Source organism: Ovis canadensis, chromosome 3, assembly GCF_042477335.2.
Source record: "Ovis canadensis isolate MfBH-ARS-UI-01 breed Bighorn chromosome 3, ARS-UI_OviCan_v2, whole genome shotgun sequence".
Taxonomy (NCBI): domain Eukaryota; kingdom Metazoa; phylum Chordata; class Mammalia; order Artiodactyla; family Bovidae; genus Ovis; species Ovis canadensis.
The window spans coordinates 197,650,622-197,670,119 of NC_091247.1; the positions used below are offsets into that span (position 1 = coordinate 197,650,622).

At 36.9% G+C, this 19,498-nt stretch overlaps 1 protein-coding gene across 25 annotated transcripts in view; it reads left to right on the forward strand.

Annotated features, from left to right (window-relative positions):
- The window catches only part of SOX5 (SRY-box transcription factor 5), a 1,143,569-nt gene that overhangs the window by 897,092 nt on the left and 226,979 nt on the right, over positions 1-19,498 (forward strand). For all 25 annotated transcript variants that reach the window (XM_069581248.1, XM_069581229.1, XM_069581234.1 and 22 more), the window contains 2 exons: positions 3,787-3,959; positions 8,775-8,843. In XM_069581248.1, the coding sequence (XP_069437349.1) occupies positions 3,787-3,959; positions 8,775-8,843 (242 nt within the window). The remainder of the gene's footprint in view (positions 1-3,786; positions 3,960-8,774; positions 8,844-19,498) is intronic.

Here is a 19,498-nt window from a genome sequence, read left to right on the forward strand (position 1 = left end):
GGGGTGGCTTTTTTAATTTTGGTGTTCAGGAAAAGCACTCTGGGGGAGGAGTTGGCATTTAAGCTACTATTTGGATGGATTGGAGTCGATTGGTTGATTGGTTGGTTAATTATCTCCTCTCTTTAAATGTAGTCTCTCTGAAGCAGACATTCTGTCTGGCTTGTACAATGTAGTGCCCCCAACTCCTACAATAGTGTGAAGCATGCAGGAGGAATTCTGTGCATATATGTTGAATGACTGAAAGAAAAAACCAAAAAGCTAGTAGTTCTTTGCCAGGGGAATTTGGTAATGTCTGGAGGCATTTTGAGGTGTTACAACTAGGCAGGGTGTGCTACCAGCATGTATACCGCATGACTCCCCAGAAAGTGAAGCATCCAAACGAAAATGTGTATGGCACTGAGATTGAGGAACCCTAGGGGAAAAGTTTACCAGAGGGAAATATTTGAAATACAGAGGCCTTAAAATGGGAACAAGTTGCATATTGGTATTAGGGAAACTGAAAGAAGGCAATGGGACTGCAATATTTTGGCAGAGAAAATGGGAGAGGAGATAATGCCAAAGAAAGGCAAGGGCCTGATCATTCAGGGCTCTGTAAGGGCAGGGAGTTTGGAATTTATTCTATGTCCAGTATAAAGCTTTGAAATGGTTTTATTCTGTTGCATGATATGAGCTGATGCATGTGCATGCTAAGTCACTTTAGTCGTGTCTGACTCTTTGCAGCCCCATGGACTGTAGCCTTGCCAGGGTTCTCTGTCCATGGAATTATCCAGGCAAGAATACTGGAGTGGTTGCCATTCCCTTCTCTAGGGGACCTTCCTGACCCAGGGATCAAATCCAGGTCTCCTGCCTTGCAGGCAGATTCTTTTACTCTTAAGCCACCGGGGAAGCCTGGCATGATCTGGCATATCTTCCTAAATGACTGCTCTGAACTTGTGTTTGCAGAATGGGTTTTAGGAGAAGTAGGAGACAGAATGTTTAGAAACTGTTGGGGGAGTCATGGCAAGAAAGGCGAGATGGTAATAGCCTGAAATGAGGGGCATTAGTGGAAATGAAAATACATGGACTGATTTACAATATGGTCTAATGATGAGAAGATTCCCAGTGAATCAGATATGGAAGATGAAAGAATATAAGCAATGTTTACGTGGTGATATCTCTTCCTGAGGTTGGAATGACTGAAGCTAGTTCCCTTCCTTTATGACTTCCCTCACACTGGGTTATGGAATGTTCTGGTGTGCACTTCTGCTCTGGAACTTAGAGAATTAAAAGAATTGCTTTCATGATAACCATTCTATAGTCACTAGGCAGTAGAAAGAACAGAAATGTAAGATACTTTTGTCTCTTAAGCCTTCATTCTTAGGGAATAGAAGCAAGATTAGCATAAATTAAAACACACAAGAGTGCAAATAACTGAAACATAAAAGATGAAGGGAAGTTGGATAAAGGTTCACAGAGTTAGAACTGAACAGAGACCATAAAATTAGATTTCAAGTAAAAATATTGATGTCTATGTGACTAAGTGAAGACAGGATTTTGTTAATATTTCATATACTGAATGCCAAAATGATATTTGTTTTTACCCATTATCAAATATATATATATTTTTTATACATCAGTATTATATTAGCTATAAAATAGATAATAGTACCTTAAGCTTTTAAATTATATGTATTTACAGGAAATACTTGTATTTGCCAAGTAATAATAATAATAGTAATAATATTCATTGTAGAAGATTCTATAAATGTTACAAATATGAAAAGATTACAATGACCCATTTAATGACCCATCACCTAGAAATAAGCACTATTAATATATAGATAAACTTTCTTCCAGTCTTTTTTTCTATAAATGTAGATATGTGCATGCCTTGAAGTATTTATACAAATGTTTCATTTCTATCCAACTTTTTCAGCTAGCTTTATGTCATGAACAAGTTCCTATATTATAAAATATTCTTAAAATACTTTTTCTTCATGGGTACAAAATACTACCATCTGGATGTCCTGTAATTATTTGATGATTTGGTATTTAGATTGTTTCTAATATTTCATATAAGAACTTAATTAATACTTCATATCCTGTAGTTCTCTTGGGTTAGATTTTTAGAAATGAAACTGCGTCCTTGATTCTCACCCATAAACCAAACTCTATCTCAGACCTTTGCTCTCAGTAAATGGTTCTTGCATCTTGCCAAAAATCTAGGATTTGTCCTGAATCTCCTTATGAGTATTATAAAACATGATTTGCATCACATTTCCTAGTGTGTATTCTGAGAAATGCGATAGCAATTTATTCCTCTGCTGATGGTGTATGAGGATATACATTTTACCATCATTTGAATATTTTCATTGAAATATCTTTCTGATATATATTTAGATTGTTTAATGTTAGGATTCTAAATAGAATAGTCATATTGTTATTATTATTATAAAAATTTTCTTCTGTTTAATGGAATACAAATATCTGGAGTATAATAAATGCTTAACAATTTATCGAGCACCTGTCCTGATTAAGACTAAGAATTTATAATAAGGAGTATATGATATATTTCTTGCCTTCTATTCCACTCAGAACTTCCTTTCTGGATATTTGTTCTATAGCCTATGTAAATTATATTTGAACTTTTATTTCCATTTCAAATGGGCACATGAAAATTATAATCTATTTACTACTTCCTAAGAGCACATGATTTTTCAGCATAAATTGATGAAGAGAAATGTAGTGAGATGGGGAATGGTGACTAAGTTATAATGGATCTTTCTATCTAATTCACATATACAGGTGGCAAATACATTATAGAAGTAGTGCTTAGTGTCTTATGTTTGAAGTGAAAATCGTTATTAAAAAGTGTGTTCTCTCCTACTGCTAGTTCTTTACCATAGGGTCTTGTCTATCTGATGAATCTTAAAAGAACAATTAAAAGTGATATTGTTTCTATTTCAGTGAACTGCTCACATTTCTGGTGTAACGAATCAGTATTTTAACCTGACTTAGAAGATTCACTGGCGTGGTTTAAGTATCTCAAACATACTGCTTATTTTAAATTATTGTGTGATTTGTCCTCCAAATCTTGGCTTTAACTGTAACCTTGAGTGGCCATAATGTTAGTTTTATAGCTATGTTTCATTATTTCATGATAGCATAAATTTATATTCTCAGACTTGAATATTTTTTCTGCTAGGTCTATTCTATCTTTGAAGAAAGCCTCTGAGTGTCATTTGAGAAAACAGTCTAAAACTTGATGGGTTAATAGTTTTTTTTTTTTCTTTTTAAATGTAGGATTCCTTAATTCTGATTTTTAAAAATTCTGATTTTAAGAAAAGGAGATATCTCTGATAATGATAACTTGATCTCTTAAAAAGTTATTATGTTTTCGTGTTTTTGTCTTGACTCTTTAATTTGATTTTAAAAACTACTTAAAGCCAAGAACTGTGCTTTAAACCTCTTTTTATTTCTATCAGGCCCCAGATTAGAACATTAAGAATAATAAATGCTTAGCCAAAATATTTCATTTACTTGTAAAATTAAAGGGAAAAAAGCTATATAGATTGTTACTTGTCATAAATACAAAATAATCAAAATATCTGTTCATCCTGATATTCTGTAATGGATAAATAGCCATCACTTTTTAGTATTGAGTTACAGTTTGAAAGAAGGTAAGTACATGTTTGTTTGGGTGCCAAACCTTTTATTTGTAATATTTCTCCACATACTGTAGTCATTGTCATTGAGGAACCACTCTCTTCTCATTTTTCACACGTCTTATTGCCATCTTATTCTCAGGGACTCCTGAAAGCCTAGCTGAGAAGGAGAGGCAGCTCATGGGTATGATCAATCAGCTAACCAGTCTGCGAGAGCAGCTGCTGGCTGCCCATGATGAGCAGAAGAAACTGGCTGCGTCTCAGATTGAGAAACAGCGCCAGCAAATGGAGCTGGCCAAGCAGCAGCAAGAACAGGTGAGTCAGAAGTAGAGACACAAACAGTCTAGAAAGAGCTAGAGGCACAGGCATTGTTTCGCCTGTAGCTTATAGGTCACTCTGTGAGGCAAACAAATCAATAAAAGCTTCTCTCCTCTCTACCTTGCATAAAAAAGGGCAGAATACCAAAGTAAACAAAAAAACTGATCTGAAAAATCTTATCAACTATTTCAGTGGTGTGCAGCATGGAAGTGATAGTAATCAAGGTGATGGATAAGAGAGAAATACAAAAAGAACCATGGAGAGAGTCAAGAGAACATTTCTAGTCAGGGATGTTATGAAAGCTTTCATTTGACCTGTTTGGTCTGAGCTTTGAAGGCTAGGTGTAGGATTCAACTAGTGAAGTAAATTTCCAATTATGGGGCAGGAAGTTTGGTTAGGAGTCTATTATAATAATCTAAATAAGACATGAGACTTAAACAGTGTAAGGACCATGGAGAACGGGTGGAAGAATCATGTATAGTCAAATTTTTTTAAGTGGGCTAAAGAGAGAGGAAAAGGGTTGAGCCTGGGTGACAAAGTCCAAAGGCAGGTAGATTTGGAAAAGCAGATGGCTTTTTTATATTGAATTAGAACTGTCTTCAGGTTGCCCATCTGAAACTATGAGAAAGAATATTCAGTTTAGTTCAGTTCAGCCTCTCAGTCGTGTCTGACTCTTTGTGACCCCATGGACCACAGCATGCTAGGCCTCCCGGTCCATCACCAACTCCCGGAATTTACCCAAACTCATGTCCATTTAGTCGGTGATGCCATCCAACCATCTCATTCTCTGTCTTCCCCTTCTCTGCCTGCCCTCAATCTTTCCCAGCATCAAGGTCTTTTCAAATGAGTCAGCTCCTTACATCAGGTGGCCAAAGTATTGGAGTTTCAGCTTCAATATCAGTCCTTCCAATGAACACTCAGGACTGATCTCCTTTAGGATGGACAGGTTGGATCTCCTTGTGGTCCAAGGGACTCTCAAGAGGATTCTCCAACACCACCATTCAAAAGCATCAGTTCTTTGGTGCTCAGCTTTCTTTATCAATAAATAGTTTGAAACAGAGGGCTGAGCTTAGTTTCTGTGATTGTCTACATAGAAGAGAATAGTTTAAACCCCTGGAGAAGGTAAGTTTAATTTATTTAAAAAAAAAAGTAATCAAGTGCTTCTTGTGGGCCAGGTATTGTGCTAACTACTGAAGTTATTTCAATTAAACAGAAAGACAAAGCCCCTAAATTCTAGTGGAAAGAGACAATCAAGAGGAATAGAAGAATCAACAAAATAACTTCAGATAGTGATTGCCCACAGCAGTTTAGAAGAACACCATTCTTTTCTTATTCATAAGAAGAGCCGACTCATTGGAAAAGACCCTGTTGCTGGGAAAGATTGAAGACAAGAGGAGAATGGGTCAGTAGATGAATGAGATGGTTAGAAGCATGACTAACTCAGTGGACATGCATTTGAGCAAACTCTGGGAGATGGTAAAGGACAGGGAAGCCTGGCATGCTGCAGTCCATGGGGTTATAAAGAGTCAAACATGACTTTGCAACTGAACAGCCTTCAATACTTTTAGCTATCTGAATTCAGAAAATCCTAGGAGTCTCTAAAACGAGCTCAGATGAAGATACTTCTTTGTAGCGAATCCATACTTTGATGGGTCTTTGAGCATGCTTGTCCTCAAAAATCTTGGCAGTAATTAATGGAGAGCAATGTACCTTACTTTTTCTTCTCACATCCTGGACTATTCTCAGACATCTTCCACAGATCCTAGAATTTTTTACTTACTCTGACATTCTCCTTAGAAAGTGAAGTCGCTCAGTCATGTCCAACTCTTTACGATCCCATGGACTGTAGTCTACCAGGCTTCTCTGTCCATGGGATTTTCCAGGCAAGAGTACTGGAGTGGGTTGCCATTTCTTTTTCCAGGGGGTCTTCCTGACCCAGGGATCGAACCCAGGTCTCCTGCATTGCGGGCAGACGCTTTACCCTCTGAGCCACCAGGGAACTTAAGAAATCATTAGGTACTTCCTGAAATGTCTCCCTTGTATTGGAGAGGTGCCAGGTAACGATGCCTACACAGCCTGGGAGAAGATCCCTTCTGGAGGCTACAGGTCAGGTTCCTGGAGCCCATTCTGCTCTCTCAGGTCCCCTCTGGCACACCTTGCTGGCTTGTAGCCTGCTGGACTCCTTTGTCCATGAGAGTTCTCCAGGCAGGAATCCTGGGGCGGGTTGCCATGCCCTCCTCCCAGGAATCTTCCCAACCCAGGGACTGAACGCAGGTCTCCCACATTGCAGGTGGATTCTTTACCATCTGAGCCACCAGGGAAGCACATGAATACTAAAATGGGTAGCCTATCCTTTCTCCAGAGGATCTTCCCAATCTTCTTCAGGGAATCAAACCAGGGTCTCCTGCATTGCAGGTGGATTCTTAACCACATGAGCTACCACTGTTGAGCCCCAATTTGATGCCAGATTCTGTCCTAGTTAATGGAATACAGAAGAAATAAAATAGACAAAAATCCCATATTTATTGAATTCTAGTTAGGAAAAGATAGACAATAAATCAGTTAAATATATGTTGAAAATGATGCAGAGACATAGGGATGAGGGCGCCAGGTAGAGAGGTAGGCTTTTTTAGAATAAGTGTTCAGGGAGGTCCCATTGACAATATAACGGTTGAGTAGAGACTCGTAGGTGGTGAGAGAGTGAGCAGTGTAGTTATCCAGGAAGATTATTCTAGATGTAAGGGAGAGTACGTGCAGTGGCCCAGAGGCAGAAGTATTCTTGGAAAATAAGCGTATCCTTGGTGTGTTCAACAGATGGTGGAGCAGTGTGGCAATAGTGAAGAGACAGAGAAGAGATGAGATTGGAAAGATACAGGGCCTTGCAGGCATTATGTGGAAACTGAGACATAGGGTTTTGAAATGATGAATAACATGACACAACATGTTTTAAAATGATCTGTCTTTCTGCTAGGTTATAATAGGCTTCAGGGAGCAAGGGCAGAAGCAGAGAGAGCAAATAGGAGGCTATCACACCAATACAGGAGGGAATGTGGAGGGCTATGAGGTAGTCAGTTTCCTGAGAAAATTTTAAGATACTTATAAAAAGATTTAAATATCAGCTGAAATATTGATACGTGGGAGGAAAGAACCAGACTAAAGAGGAGAATGATATTTTATTTTCTACCTTTTCCTTTCCTACTTTTCTTCAAGAAAATAAAAAGGAATTTCTTTAAGCTGTTTTTTTAAGATAAAATGAAAGTACTAAAATAATTATAAGTGCACCAGTGTATACAGGGGAAATAAAAAATGCATTGTGAAGCTATGAGGACCCAACTTCATTATGTAAGTTCTCTACTTTCATTCATAGTAATTAATGGACCCTGTATCTATTTTTTCCTGAATTTTTAGCTTTCTGAAGCAGAGGTTAAAGAATATACTTTCATAATGAAAATGATAGTGATCATAGCATTAGGAATAAGAATTAGAGCTTTTTTGTAAGAAAGCTATAAGTTTTATGAGGTCAGAAGTTACATTTTTGTGAGAAGGTTTCCTGCCCTATCTCGTATAATTTAGTGTTTAAAGTTTTCTTCTCGTCTCTTGACTTATATGTGTTGCATCTAGTGTTCCTTCTGTATTCCTTTGCATCAGACTTTGTGTAAATGGTGAAAGGAAAATCAGCATGGTCCCTAACATCACTATATTTATGGATTCCTTCTGAGGAGACAGAAATCTGTTGATTAAAACAAACATGAAATATAACCTCACAGAATGTGTTAAGTAGGTAGAGGATGTTATAAAAAGGAATAACGGTGAGGGGGCGGGGAGACTGTGGTAGTATGGCTTAGAAAACACTTAAGATGACCACACTGAGGGCCATTTCTTGAGTTTAGTTTTGAATCTGTTGAATTTGGAGTGCTTTTGAGAATGTTTGTTAGATTAACGGGTCTAACACTTATAGCAAAGATCAGGCTAGAAAAACAAATTTGTAATCACTTGACACATGTGTGGACATATAGAAGGAAAAGAATCGAGTCCAAAATTGAGCCTACAACATTGAACGACTGAAGAGAGACACTGATGGTCCCTGAGAAGGATCAGACTCAGAGGCAGGAGCACAACCAGGAAAATGTGATGACAGAGGAGCCAAGGGAGAAAGTTCGGGCAAGGGAAAGCACTTGAGTCTTGAATTCTGATGAAAAGTCAAGTCGTGGGGACTAGGAAACGCTTCAGAATTTAACAAATTGGAAGTGACTGGTGACTTTATTAAGACTCCATTTAGTAGAGAGTTGGGGCAGAGACTGGAATTGAATGTACTGAGGACTCGGGAGTTAGGGGTTTGTGGGAAGCAGAAATGACGGTATTCACCGAGACACAGAAACATACCAAAACCTCACTAAAGAATATAGCATCTTTTAATACTTGGTGCTACTCTGGACTCTGTTTCATAAACAGGAGGATGTGTGACATTATTTTCCTTTTCTAAGGGCTAAAGATGTCAGAGACAGTACCTCCTTACTAGATGGCCAGAAAGAGGGATTTTTGAAACTCTAGCATTTCAAATTGGATTGGACCACTGTTGTTTTGCCTTAGACTTCATTTGTTTTAGGCCAAAAGAAACGTAACTGTTCCCAAAGTCGAAATATCTTGTTTGATCCTACTTAAGGATGAATTGCTGGTCCTGTAGGGACGTGAACACATCTATTTTCACGAGCTTAATCAATGTCATATCAAACTTTGTGACACAGAACACTGGGAATTTCCCCCTGGGACTGCAATACACTCTTAAATTTTCCATGTGCCATTTCTCCACAGATCGCAAGACAACAGCAGCAACTTCTGCAGCAACAACACAAAATCAATTTGCTTCAGCAGCAGATCCAGGTCAGAAATCATAATTTCATACGGACTTCCAATTAAGAAGTAGATTTTGTTTCTCAGATGACCTCACTGAAGTGAGCTGCAGAATTAAAGCTACTTTCAGCCCAGTCATGGCGTGTGGCCCCCCTGTGTCAGGAGACTCTTGCCTGTCATGGGAGTGGCAGAATCTTGCCTGTGTTGAGGAGTTTCAGGGATAGCAAGCTGGTGGCAATTTTTATCTTACTCCGAAAGGAAACTTTTCTGGAGAAATGTTTCCTTTTCTTTATTCTTTAATGTTGAAAACATGCATGTAAATGTTTTTAATGGGGAAGGTTCCCAGGAACCAAAGCAGAGAGGTATCGCAGGTTTTCTGTTAGCAGTAGCAGAGAGAACTTTTTGCAATAGGCTGAAGAGCCACACGGATTCAAGGTGGAAGTCAGGGAAGGTAATGATTTTGTGTTCAACTCAAATTTCACCCTTCTATTACCTGGAGAAACCAGGACTGACTGAGGGCTCTGTAACTTCCATATTTTTCTTCTGTGAAAACTTGTAATGATGAGAAGCAAAGCTGCTTGGGGTAGCCTCATGCCACCATTTGCTTGTGAGACACACTTTGACACAACCTGTTTCCCTTTCTGAATACTCCTTTTCTGAAAGCATTATTTCATAGAGTATTTATGAGGATTTAGTAAAATTGTGGATAGAGAACTTCAGTGTAGTTTCAAGGCATATAGTAAGTGGTCAATATATATTTGCTGTGACTAGCAAGAAGAAGATATATCTTACTTGACATCATCCATCTTAAAGCAGCTGTTAGATTTGCAGTTAGAATTTCATCATTCTCTTGAAGCTGTATCTTGAGAATCCAATATATTTAAGTGTAAATATCATAGATGACAGAAGCAAACATGTCAAAATGATTTCATTTGCATGTTTATCATATTTAGGCTTCTTTGACAAAAAAATTTATCCCATTTTTTTCTAACTGGGTCAGTTAGCCTTAGTTTTTATACTGTGGGTTATATAGCCAATCATTCGTGTTCCATCTGAGATTTTAATAAGCTAGTCACAGCTTTTAGTGAGACAGAGAAACATCATCAGTGAAATATCACAGCCAAGACTCTTTGCCTTCCTTAAGTATGAACAACAGATTTCTAATGTGATATTGTCTGTGTATCCATATCTGGAGTATGGTTATTCATTCAGTGCTCTAAAACTATTTATTGGGTTTTGTGTTTAATCTAAGCTTACTTGCTTAGAATATAACTTTAGTTGATGGTACCAAGTTAGCCACACTTAAAATGATTTGGCTATTGAAAACTGAAGATAATAAAATTATTATGGCAATTTCTCATTATAAATAAGATAAAATTCCATAGTGAGTGATGTGGGCCTTTACAAGTCACTTGGTTTCACTTTAATTTGATGATACCAATAGTTTTGTTTTTATAATTTTTATGAGATTGAGATTGTCTTTTGTTAAACAGAATGGAAAAACTAAATGCAAACCCATATTATAAATGTGTGGAAGGGTCAATCAGCTGTATTTTCTGACCATTTAAATTGTTCGACACCTTAGTACTTTTTTGGAATTATTCCGTAATTATGATCACTGTGTTAATAGTGTGGATTTAAAACACTGTCATAATGTCAACATGTGGAAATTGGTAGATTTCTTGCTCCAGAGCTTGGAGCATTTTAATTTGTAAATCAGAGCATTTTTTAAAATGAAATGCCTTAAACTGTTCTAGAAATGATAAGACTTCATTATGACATCACATGACTCTCTTCTAGTGAGCGGGAGCCAGCTGTAATGGCTTGCTCAAGATCACATGACTTAGAGATAGAACTAGGGTTAGCAAAGCAAAGTTTTCTGACTGTTTGTAGAAATTTTGCTGACTATGAGAATTTTAGAAGCTCAGAATTTCTATTTGATTGCAATATTACCTTTCTGGCCCCCACTAGTTAACAGAATAGGGAAAAGAAAAAAACAAAACAAAACTGGTAGTTCCTAAAGGAAATAATGTCACACTGCTGGCAATTTGGGGGAAACATTAAGAGATATAGGGTATTATATCTGTGTATTTGTCCTCTTTCCAGTGTTAGTACAGATAAATGATACTGACAGAGTCAAAAGCATCAAGCTATTTTTTTTTTTTTTAAAGTCTGGGAATGTTTCAGGCAAGAAATAAGTACTGAACAAGAGTGACAGTCTGAAAGGAATCAATTTTCACAGCTTCTAGTATACTCATTAACTAAAAGAATAGTTCTAAAGTATATTTTATAAATTGTTAATTTAGAGCTGTCTTACAAACACTCAATAGTTATGAAAATCACAATATATGTAAATTAGTCTATTGAGAAGTTGTTCAAACAGTTATGGGAAGCACAGATGTAGTCGCATGTGTGGAAATAGAAGATTAAAAACATAGAAGATATCCTTTTTGTTCCCCATATAAATCCTTAACCATATTTCCTCTTAAGAAGTTTTTCTCTCCCTTTTCTCTAATTCCTCCTTTTTTTGGCAGTATAGGAGAGGGAGGTAGAAAGACTAAAAATCAAACCTGTTATTGTAGAAGGCAAATTAAATTTATAACAAGTATTATTATTAAATGAATTTTTGTCGATGAATACATAATCAATGCTCATGTAAGAATTTGCTGTAGATTAAATTTTATTTGATATCTGAAAATACTTATGTAATATATTTTGAATTTGATAAACTTTTTTCTGAAGTATGAAGCTTTAAGACCTTGTAGAAATAAATATACCACTTACATTATTCATCCTGCTTGAATTTTTTAGATACTTTATGCAATTGTTCCTTTCAACCTTGGGAAAAAAATACCTTTTAGTTCCTTTATTGATATAATAGTGGACTACAATGTAATTAGTCCAGAACTAGGACAGGTTTTACAATTTTTGTTTCAACTATAAATATATAAGACATTAACTTGCTGCACATATTAGGAAAGACATGCAGTAAATACATTAGATGGGTTAAGCAGATCTGTGAGATAGATTAGATTGATAGGTAAGAGAGCAGAATGAATTTTCATACTTGATAGCTACAGTAACCGGAGGGTGATGTTTCCTAAAATTCTCCTCATTCTTTTATAATATCTCTTTAAAGTAGAGGTTACCTTAGTCATCTTTATGCCATTTGAAGTATATTTCACTCAACTTAAAAAACATAGAGTAAGTCTGTATGTGTGTGTATGAACAAACATTCACATATGCTAATAAACCGGATTATTTAAAATATTTCTCTTGACCTTTTAATTATATATTTTTTCAACTCAAGATATACAAGAACGGTGGTAAGTTTTACTCCATAGTTATTTATTGAAGAGAATACCATAAGGATTGGCAAATTAGCCAGTTTATTTCATTACTTAGGACCAATTATTTATGAACTGTTTTTATCTCTTTAAAAAACAACCTCAGCTCTAAAATTGCATGATCTTAATTGGGTTGAAAACTCAATCAGCATTACTTCAAAGACTTTATAAACTCATAGTCTTCAAAATTTATTCACATATCTGACTCATGAGGATTAAAAGAATTAAGAAAGATTTCTGTCATTCTTTGGAGGATCATAAATCAATTCATTCTACAAATAAAATCAGGCATAATATCAGAAACATCCTATCTTCCTTTAAGAACATCTCTCTTTATGATATCCTTAATTTTAGGAACACTAAGAAAGTTTAATCTTTTTCTATTGTTCAACAGTGCTTTTCTTTAATATTTTTGTTTATTGTCCTTAAAAAGGAGTATTTTGCACTTTTATTTACTGTGTCTAGCTAACTTTTCAGAGAAGGCTATGGCACCCCACTCCAGTACTCTTGCCTGGAAAGTCCCATGGATGGAGGAGCCTGGTAGGCTACAGTCCATGGGGTTGCTAAGAGTCAGACACGACTGAGCAACTTCACTTTCACTTTTCACTTTCATGCATTGGAGAAGGAAATGGCAACCCACTCCAGTGTTCTTGCCTGGAGAATCCCAGGGACAGGGGAGCCTGGTGGGCTGCCGTCTATGGCGTCGCACAGAGTTGGACACGACTGAAGCGTCTTAGCAGCAGCAGCAGCTAACTTAATGCGTATTATTATATAAGATTAACTTTATACATATTTCAGAAAAGAATATCCTTATAGGTTTTTTGAGGGTAATTTCTTTTTCTTTTGCTGCATTGGTTGTACTATAATGCCCATCTTCAGCAATTTTATTTTTGACTCATCTCTTTTTATAATAAATCAGCTTATTTCTAATATTTCTAGGTGGTTTATGTTTCTAATTATGGTCCTAGACCAGTGGTTCATCTTGACCTGATTCACTGTTACCAAAACCTTTTAAAGTAAATGAATGAGTGACCTCTACTCAGTATCCATTATGGCAACAAACTGAATGTTCCTAGAGACTTGTTTCTTTTTTGTCTGGAAGCTTTGTGTAGGATATAGTTTCTACAGCTGTGGGTGTGGGGTGGGGAAACAGGTCCTAGCTTTAAATTTCTTACCCTTTTCCAGTAATTCTTAATGGAATTTAAGATTCTTATTAGCATCTTAGGGGGTCGGCTCAACTACATGCTCTAGTATGAAACTGACTTAAATATTTTTAAAGGTAAATTTAAAGATATTATACTTCCTTTCAAATGCATAATTTCATGATTACCAAATGGAAGCTCAGTGTTTAAACTTATATTTGTTGCATTCTCTCTTCTGATAAACTTCTCCAGCTATTGTTCATTGTATTCTCTTGAGAGCAAAGAATTGGTATTTAATAACCCATGTCATTATTTCTGATTCATAAAGTAAGCATGTGCAAGACTAATAGTAGCTTTGGGAGACTTATTCTATCTAGGACTAAGCAAATTTCTATTCTTAGCTGTGCAATGTGTATATTCCATTGTATGTTTGAAAGAGCTTGATTCTTTGGGGGTTATAAGATTATATAACCATATGAAATTAAAGTGTATTAAATGGTTAAACAAAAAGATAAAGAGGAAGTTCTTTGGATTTTGACAAACTCTGATTCAGATTCTCCATCTTTATACCTCATCTGCTGGGTGATCTTGGGAAAACTGCTCAATCCTTCTGAGTTTCGTTGTTCCAGTCTATTAAATGGGGATTATAGAACCTAAGTCATACCTAGTTAGTGTAGGGATTAAATGGCATTATCCCTGGCATGCAGTGAGCACACAATGCTAAAGGTTTTTTGCCTAAGTTGTTAGAGAGAAAAGCTTCTTTCTGTTTTTCTCATGATGGACAATTTAATGAATATTTCTAGCAAAAGAATAATTTCTAGGAAAAACAGTATAACCTACATGGCAGCAGCCACTGAAAACTGTAAGTTCTCTGTTCCAAATTTATATGATTTTTCGAACTACAACAGATTTTTAGAAAGCCTTTATTTAGACACATCTCTCATTTTGACATTTGTAAACTGAAACCAAGTAAGGTTAGAAGACTTTCCCAATGTCACATAAGTTGTTACTTGCAAAATGATGGCTGGATTCCAAGTTTCTCGAGTCTTGGTCCAGTTCATTTTTATTTTACTGATATTCTACCATTTAAGGTTTAATGGCCCAAAGTTTTTAAATGAGTTTTCTTTCCCTGGGAACTTATTCCTACAAAGTAAAAATACATCTTGACTTATATACAATTGAATGATGAAGTTGCAGTCATAGGCTCAACCAATTTGTGATAAAGGTTTCATTTTATTGGAGCCAGAATTCTCTGAGCTCATTAAGAGTTTTGGTAATTCTCGATAAATTATTATGCAGAAGGAAATCCATTCAAATATTGTATTGAAAACATAATAATGTTAAAGGTGAAATAATAGTACCTGCCTGACCTGCTGATTTATGATTTCTTTCTCTGAGTGTGGTAAGCTGGAAGCATTTTACCCCCCCCCTCAGCACTACCCCACACACATGCATGAGCACAAAGAGATTGCAAAGTAACCTTGTCTCTTTAGGAAACTGGAAATGCCAAGAATAAATGCCGTATAATTAAGGTAGCATTTCAACCAGAGAAGGAAATGTATTAACTCCTCGAGCTCTGAGTAATGTTTTACTCTATGAAATAAAATGCACTGCACCTCGAAGGATATAGTTCTTGGCATTCAGATAGATTTTTTAGAGGAGAGAACCTGAGAATACAAAGTAGGAGCTTTACGAACGATTTTCCTCTCTTCCTTGTACTTTCTGGAAGGAGAATTTCCTATTGAGAAGATGAGTGTCCTAAGAGAGCAGTGATGATAACTGCAGGTCTGTCCTTTTACTCAGAGGGAGCCACTTTAGAATCCTTACAGCATATGCACGTGTACTAAGTCGCTTCAGTCGTGTCTGGATCTGTGCAACCCCATGGACTGTAGCCCGCCAGGCTCCTCTGCCCATGGGATTCTCCAGGCAAGAATACTGGAATGGGTTGCCATTTCCTTCTCCAGAGGATCGTCCTTGCCCAGGGGTTGAACCTGAATCTTTACAACTCCTCCATCGACAGGTGAGGTCTTTACCACTAGTGCCACCTGGGAAGGCCCTTTCAGCATTCTTTTTTTTTTTTTTTTTTAATGCATCTCATGGCAATTGCCTAATGATAGAATTTTGATCATTCATATTATTTCTTGATCTGGACAAAGCTGCCTTTGTTCATAGAGATACAGATAGATTGATGTGCATATATCACAACCCAGGAATCAAACTGGGGTCTCCTGCATTGCAGGCAGATTCTTTATCAACTGAGCTATCAGCAAAGCCCATATGTGTTTTACTTTTTATTAATGTTACGTGTGTCTCATGGCTAAAAGAGTACTGGAGAATAATAAAAACAGCCCTCCAGAGCCCAGGCCTCTATACTGTGCCCATATTTTTACTCAGAAGGCGCCTCCTTACAATCTGCTTTTATTTTTAGTAGCTTTCTATTATTTACTTCTGTATATCAAATGGACTTTCTCTAGTGGCTCAGAGAGTAAAGAATCTGCCTGCAATGCAGGAGACCAAGGTTTGATCCCTGGGTCGGGAAGATACCCTGGAGAAAGGAATGGCTGCCTACTCGAGTACTCTTCCCTGGATATTACAATGCTATGTCTGACTCATCAACTTTAAATATCATTAACTTGGAACTGGAAGACATAGTTCTGGTATTGCAACCCCAGCAGCCTTTCCTTATCCCTTCCCTAACCCTGTAATATAGTTACACATGTCATTGAAGTTCTTCTAATAGATATTTTTAAGCTTTAGTTAACGTACACCTCTTTTCTCATTCAATCAACTATAAATAATGTCTCAGCATTTGCCTTGTTGGATGAGGATGACACCTCTCTCTCACACCTAAAAGTGCTGATTCCTGTTATTTGAATTTTACACTAAATATATATATATAATATATATGTGTATATATGTATATACAGCTGGGCTTCCCAGGTAGCTGAGTGGTAATGAATTTGCCTGCCAATGCAAGAGACACAAGAGATGCAGTTAAATCCCTAGGTCAGGAAGATCCCTTGGAGAAGGGACTGTCAACACACTCCAGTACTCTTTCTGGGAAATCCCATGGACAGAGGAGCCTGGTGGGCTACAGTTCATGGGGTTGCAAAAGAGTCTGACATGATTTAGTGACTAAACAACAACAGACACACACACATACACACACACACACCCCTATTGTGCTTTATGTGTTGATTAATCCTAAAGATCGAAAATCAATGAATGATTTTTATGTTAAAATATGAGACTACCTATTTTTCTTCATAGTCTAATAGGATTCTCCTCATTTCATTTCTGTGTAGCTTTCAACTTTCCAGTTGCCTTTTCGTTAGCCTTTCTTCCTCAAGATATTTGCCTTATCATCTCCATAAATTCTCAAGAATAAACCAGACCTCCACAATCCAATTTTCCCTGATACCTGCTTCAAGGCAGGTTCTTTCACTTTCATTTAAATTAGTCAGTCCTACCGATATTCCAAGATGTCCCTTTATAGTTCTCCAGGGCAGGAAAAATCACTCTTTCCTATATTGTCCTCCTTGGTTTACCTCCTTCTCTTGGTCCAGAATCACATCTGATATAAATCACATATCAGAATCACATCCAGATATAAAGTTTTTGGTATAAAGAGTTCTAAATGTACACATATGTAATAATGCTTCATTTTACCCCTCTCCTTGATTAGTAGTTTGGCGCAAGTAAAATTGTAATTGAAAGTAATTTTTCTTATATTTTAAATTAACTGATTCGTCATCTTCTAGCATTTGAGAGAAATACATTGTTGATCTGATGTTTCTGTTGGTAAAAACCAATATTTTCCCTTCCTGAAAACTTTTAGTATCTTCTATTTACTGTGACATTTCATTGTAAATGAAAAATATCAGATATATATTGATACTTTTTTATTTATTTTGTAAAAACTATGAATTTTTATTCTAAAGATATTTTGGTCTTATTTTATCCCCTTTATTTTTCATTTTTTTATGAATCTATTAGGCAGACATTGTATTTTTTGTGTTATGTTTGTGTTATGTTTCTTATTGTTCATATTTTGTTCTCTGTTACTTTGTTTTTCTTTTTAGGTGATACCTACACTTTATCTCTTAAAATGTTTAATTGGATCTTTGCGAAGTTACCTTTTTAATTTCGATGAGAAACTTCTTGTTTTCTGATAATTCCCTCTTCAGGTTATTCTATTGTTTAATGGATTTTTTTTCTCCTTGAATATCTCAGGGTAAACAAATTAGAGGGTTTTACCAAAAAATTAAGTTCTCATTTCCTTAAATTATCTTTTGTCTCATTTTCACCAAGTTGCTTATCTTGAGGTTACTATTTCAGCTTGAAGTTCTGCTTGAATTAGAAAATGATTGTTCAGTTCGGTTCAGTCACTCAGTCGTGTCCGACTCTTTGCGACCCCATGAATTGCAACACACCAGGCCTCCCTGTCCATCACCAACTCCTGGAGTTCACCCAAACTCATGTCCCTCAAGTTGGTGATGCCATCCAGCTATCTCATCCTCTGTCCTCCCCTTCTCCTCCTGCCCCCAATCCCTCCCAGCATCAGAGACTTTTCCAATGAGTCAACTCTTCGCATGAGGTGGCCAAAGTACTGGAGTTTCAGCTTTAGCATCATTCCTTCCAAAGAACACCCAGGACTGATCTCCTTTAGAATGGACTGGTTGGACCTCCTTGCAGTCCAAAGGACTCTCAAGAGTCTTCTCCAACACCTCAGTTCAAAAGCATCAATTCTTCGGCACTCAGCTTTCTTCACAGTCCAACTCTCACATCCATACATGACCACAGGAAAAACCATAGCCTTGACTAGACGGACCTTTGTTGGCAAAGTAATGTCTCTGCTTTTGAATATGCTTAATTAAGTTAAATAATTTGTGAAGGAAAAGATAAATAGAACTCAATATGACTTTACGATACTGTATTGGTTCCCTGTTTTCCCTTGAAGGAGAAACAAAAGGAAAGCTGAAGTTGCTTTATTATCATTGAATATTCTAGAAGTGCTTAATTCTTAGTCTTCAGTATGCTAGACCTCACCGCAGAATTTGTTAAATTGATCACTCCCACTTTCTTGGACTACTCTTCCATTGGCCTCCAAAAGACCACAGTCTGCTTTTCTTCCCCATTCTCAGTTTACTTTGGTAGGTTCTTTCCTATCCCTAAAAGGATAACTTGCAGTTATTCTCCATAATCTGACTTCTGTATCTCCATTTATTTCCTCAAGATCCTGTCTAATGTCTTTGTACAGCATCGTATGGATAACACTCCATATTTATCTGGAGAGTCTCTGTCTCTCACCAGGACCTCAGAGTCTAATATCCAGCTGTCTGCTCAGCCTATTTAAAGGGATAACTGATGTGCACCTCAGATTTCAATTTCCCAAACAGAACCTTTGATCATCTCCCCCATCTCATTATTTCCTGATTTATCCCACTGTGGATATGATACCATTTACCTAGTTGTTGCCAAAGACCTAGGAGATGTCTTGGTATCCTCTCACTCTCTTATGTCTCACAGCTAATCCATTGGAATTGGCCTTTATCCTCAAATTGAGCAACTTCTCCCATGACAGTCTAGTATAAGTTATCATCATTTCTTACCTAAACTGTACTAGCCTCCTAACCAAGCTGGTCTTCCTACTGACTCTGTTGAGCTGCTAAGTAGGTTTTTCATGTAGCTGCTAGAGTAATCTTCTAAATTTAATTGTACTGTTTGTACTTGACCAGTTGTGTCTGACTCATTATGACCACGTGGACTGTAACCTGCCAGGCTCCTCTGTCCATGGGATTTCCCAGTTGAGAATACTGAAGTGGGTTGACATTGCCTTCTCCAGGTGATCTTCCTGACCCAGAGTTCAAGCCCACATCTCTTGTGTCTCCTGTATTGTATGTAGATTCTTTCCTACTGAGCCATTAGGGAAACCCAATTAGCTGTAACCGTACTCAAAATCAGGTCACTGAAAATGAATTCACTCTTCTTACCTTAGTGTATTGGGCTATTCTTGATTGTACCAACCTAAAACTTTGTCCCTCATTCCTCCCACTCTAGAAACTAGTCCTTTCTGGTTGCAAGGACTGTGGCAACCATGTTCTAACATCGAACTATTTGTATTTGTTATTCTTGTGACCTAGAATGCTTTTTTCGCTTCATCACTTAACTCAGATGCTTACCTCATTTAGCTCTC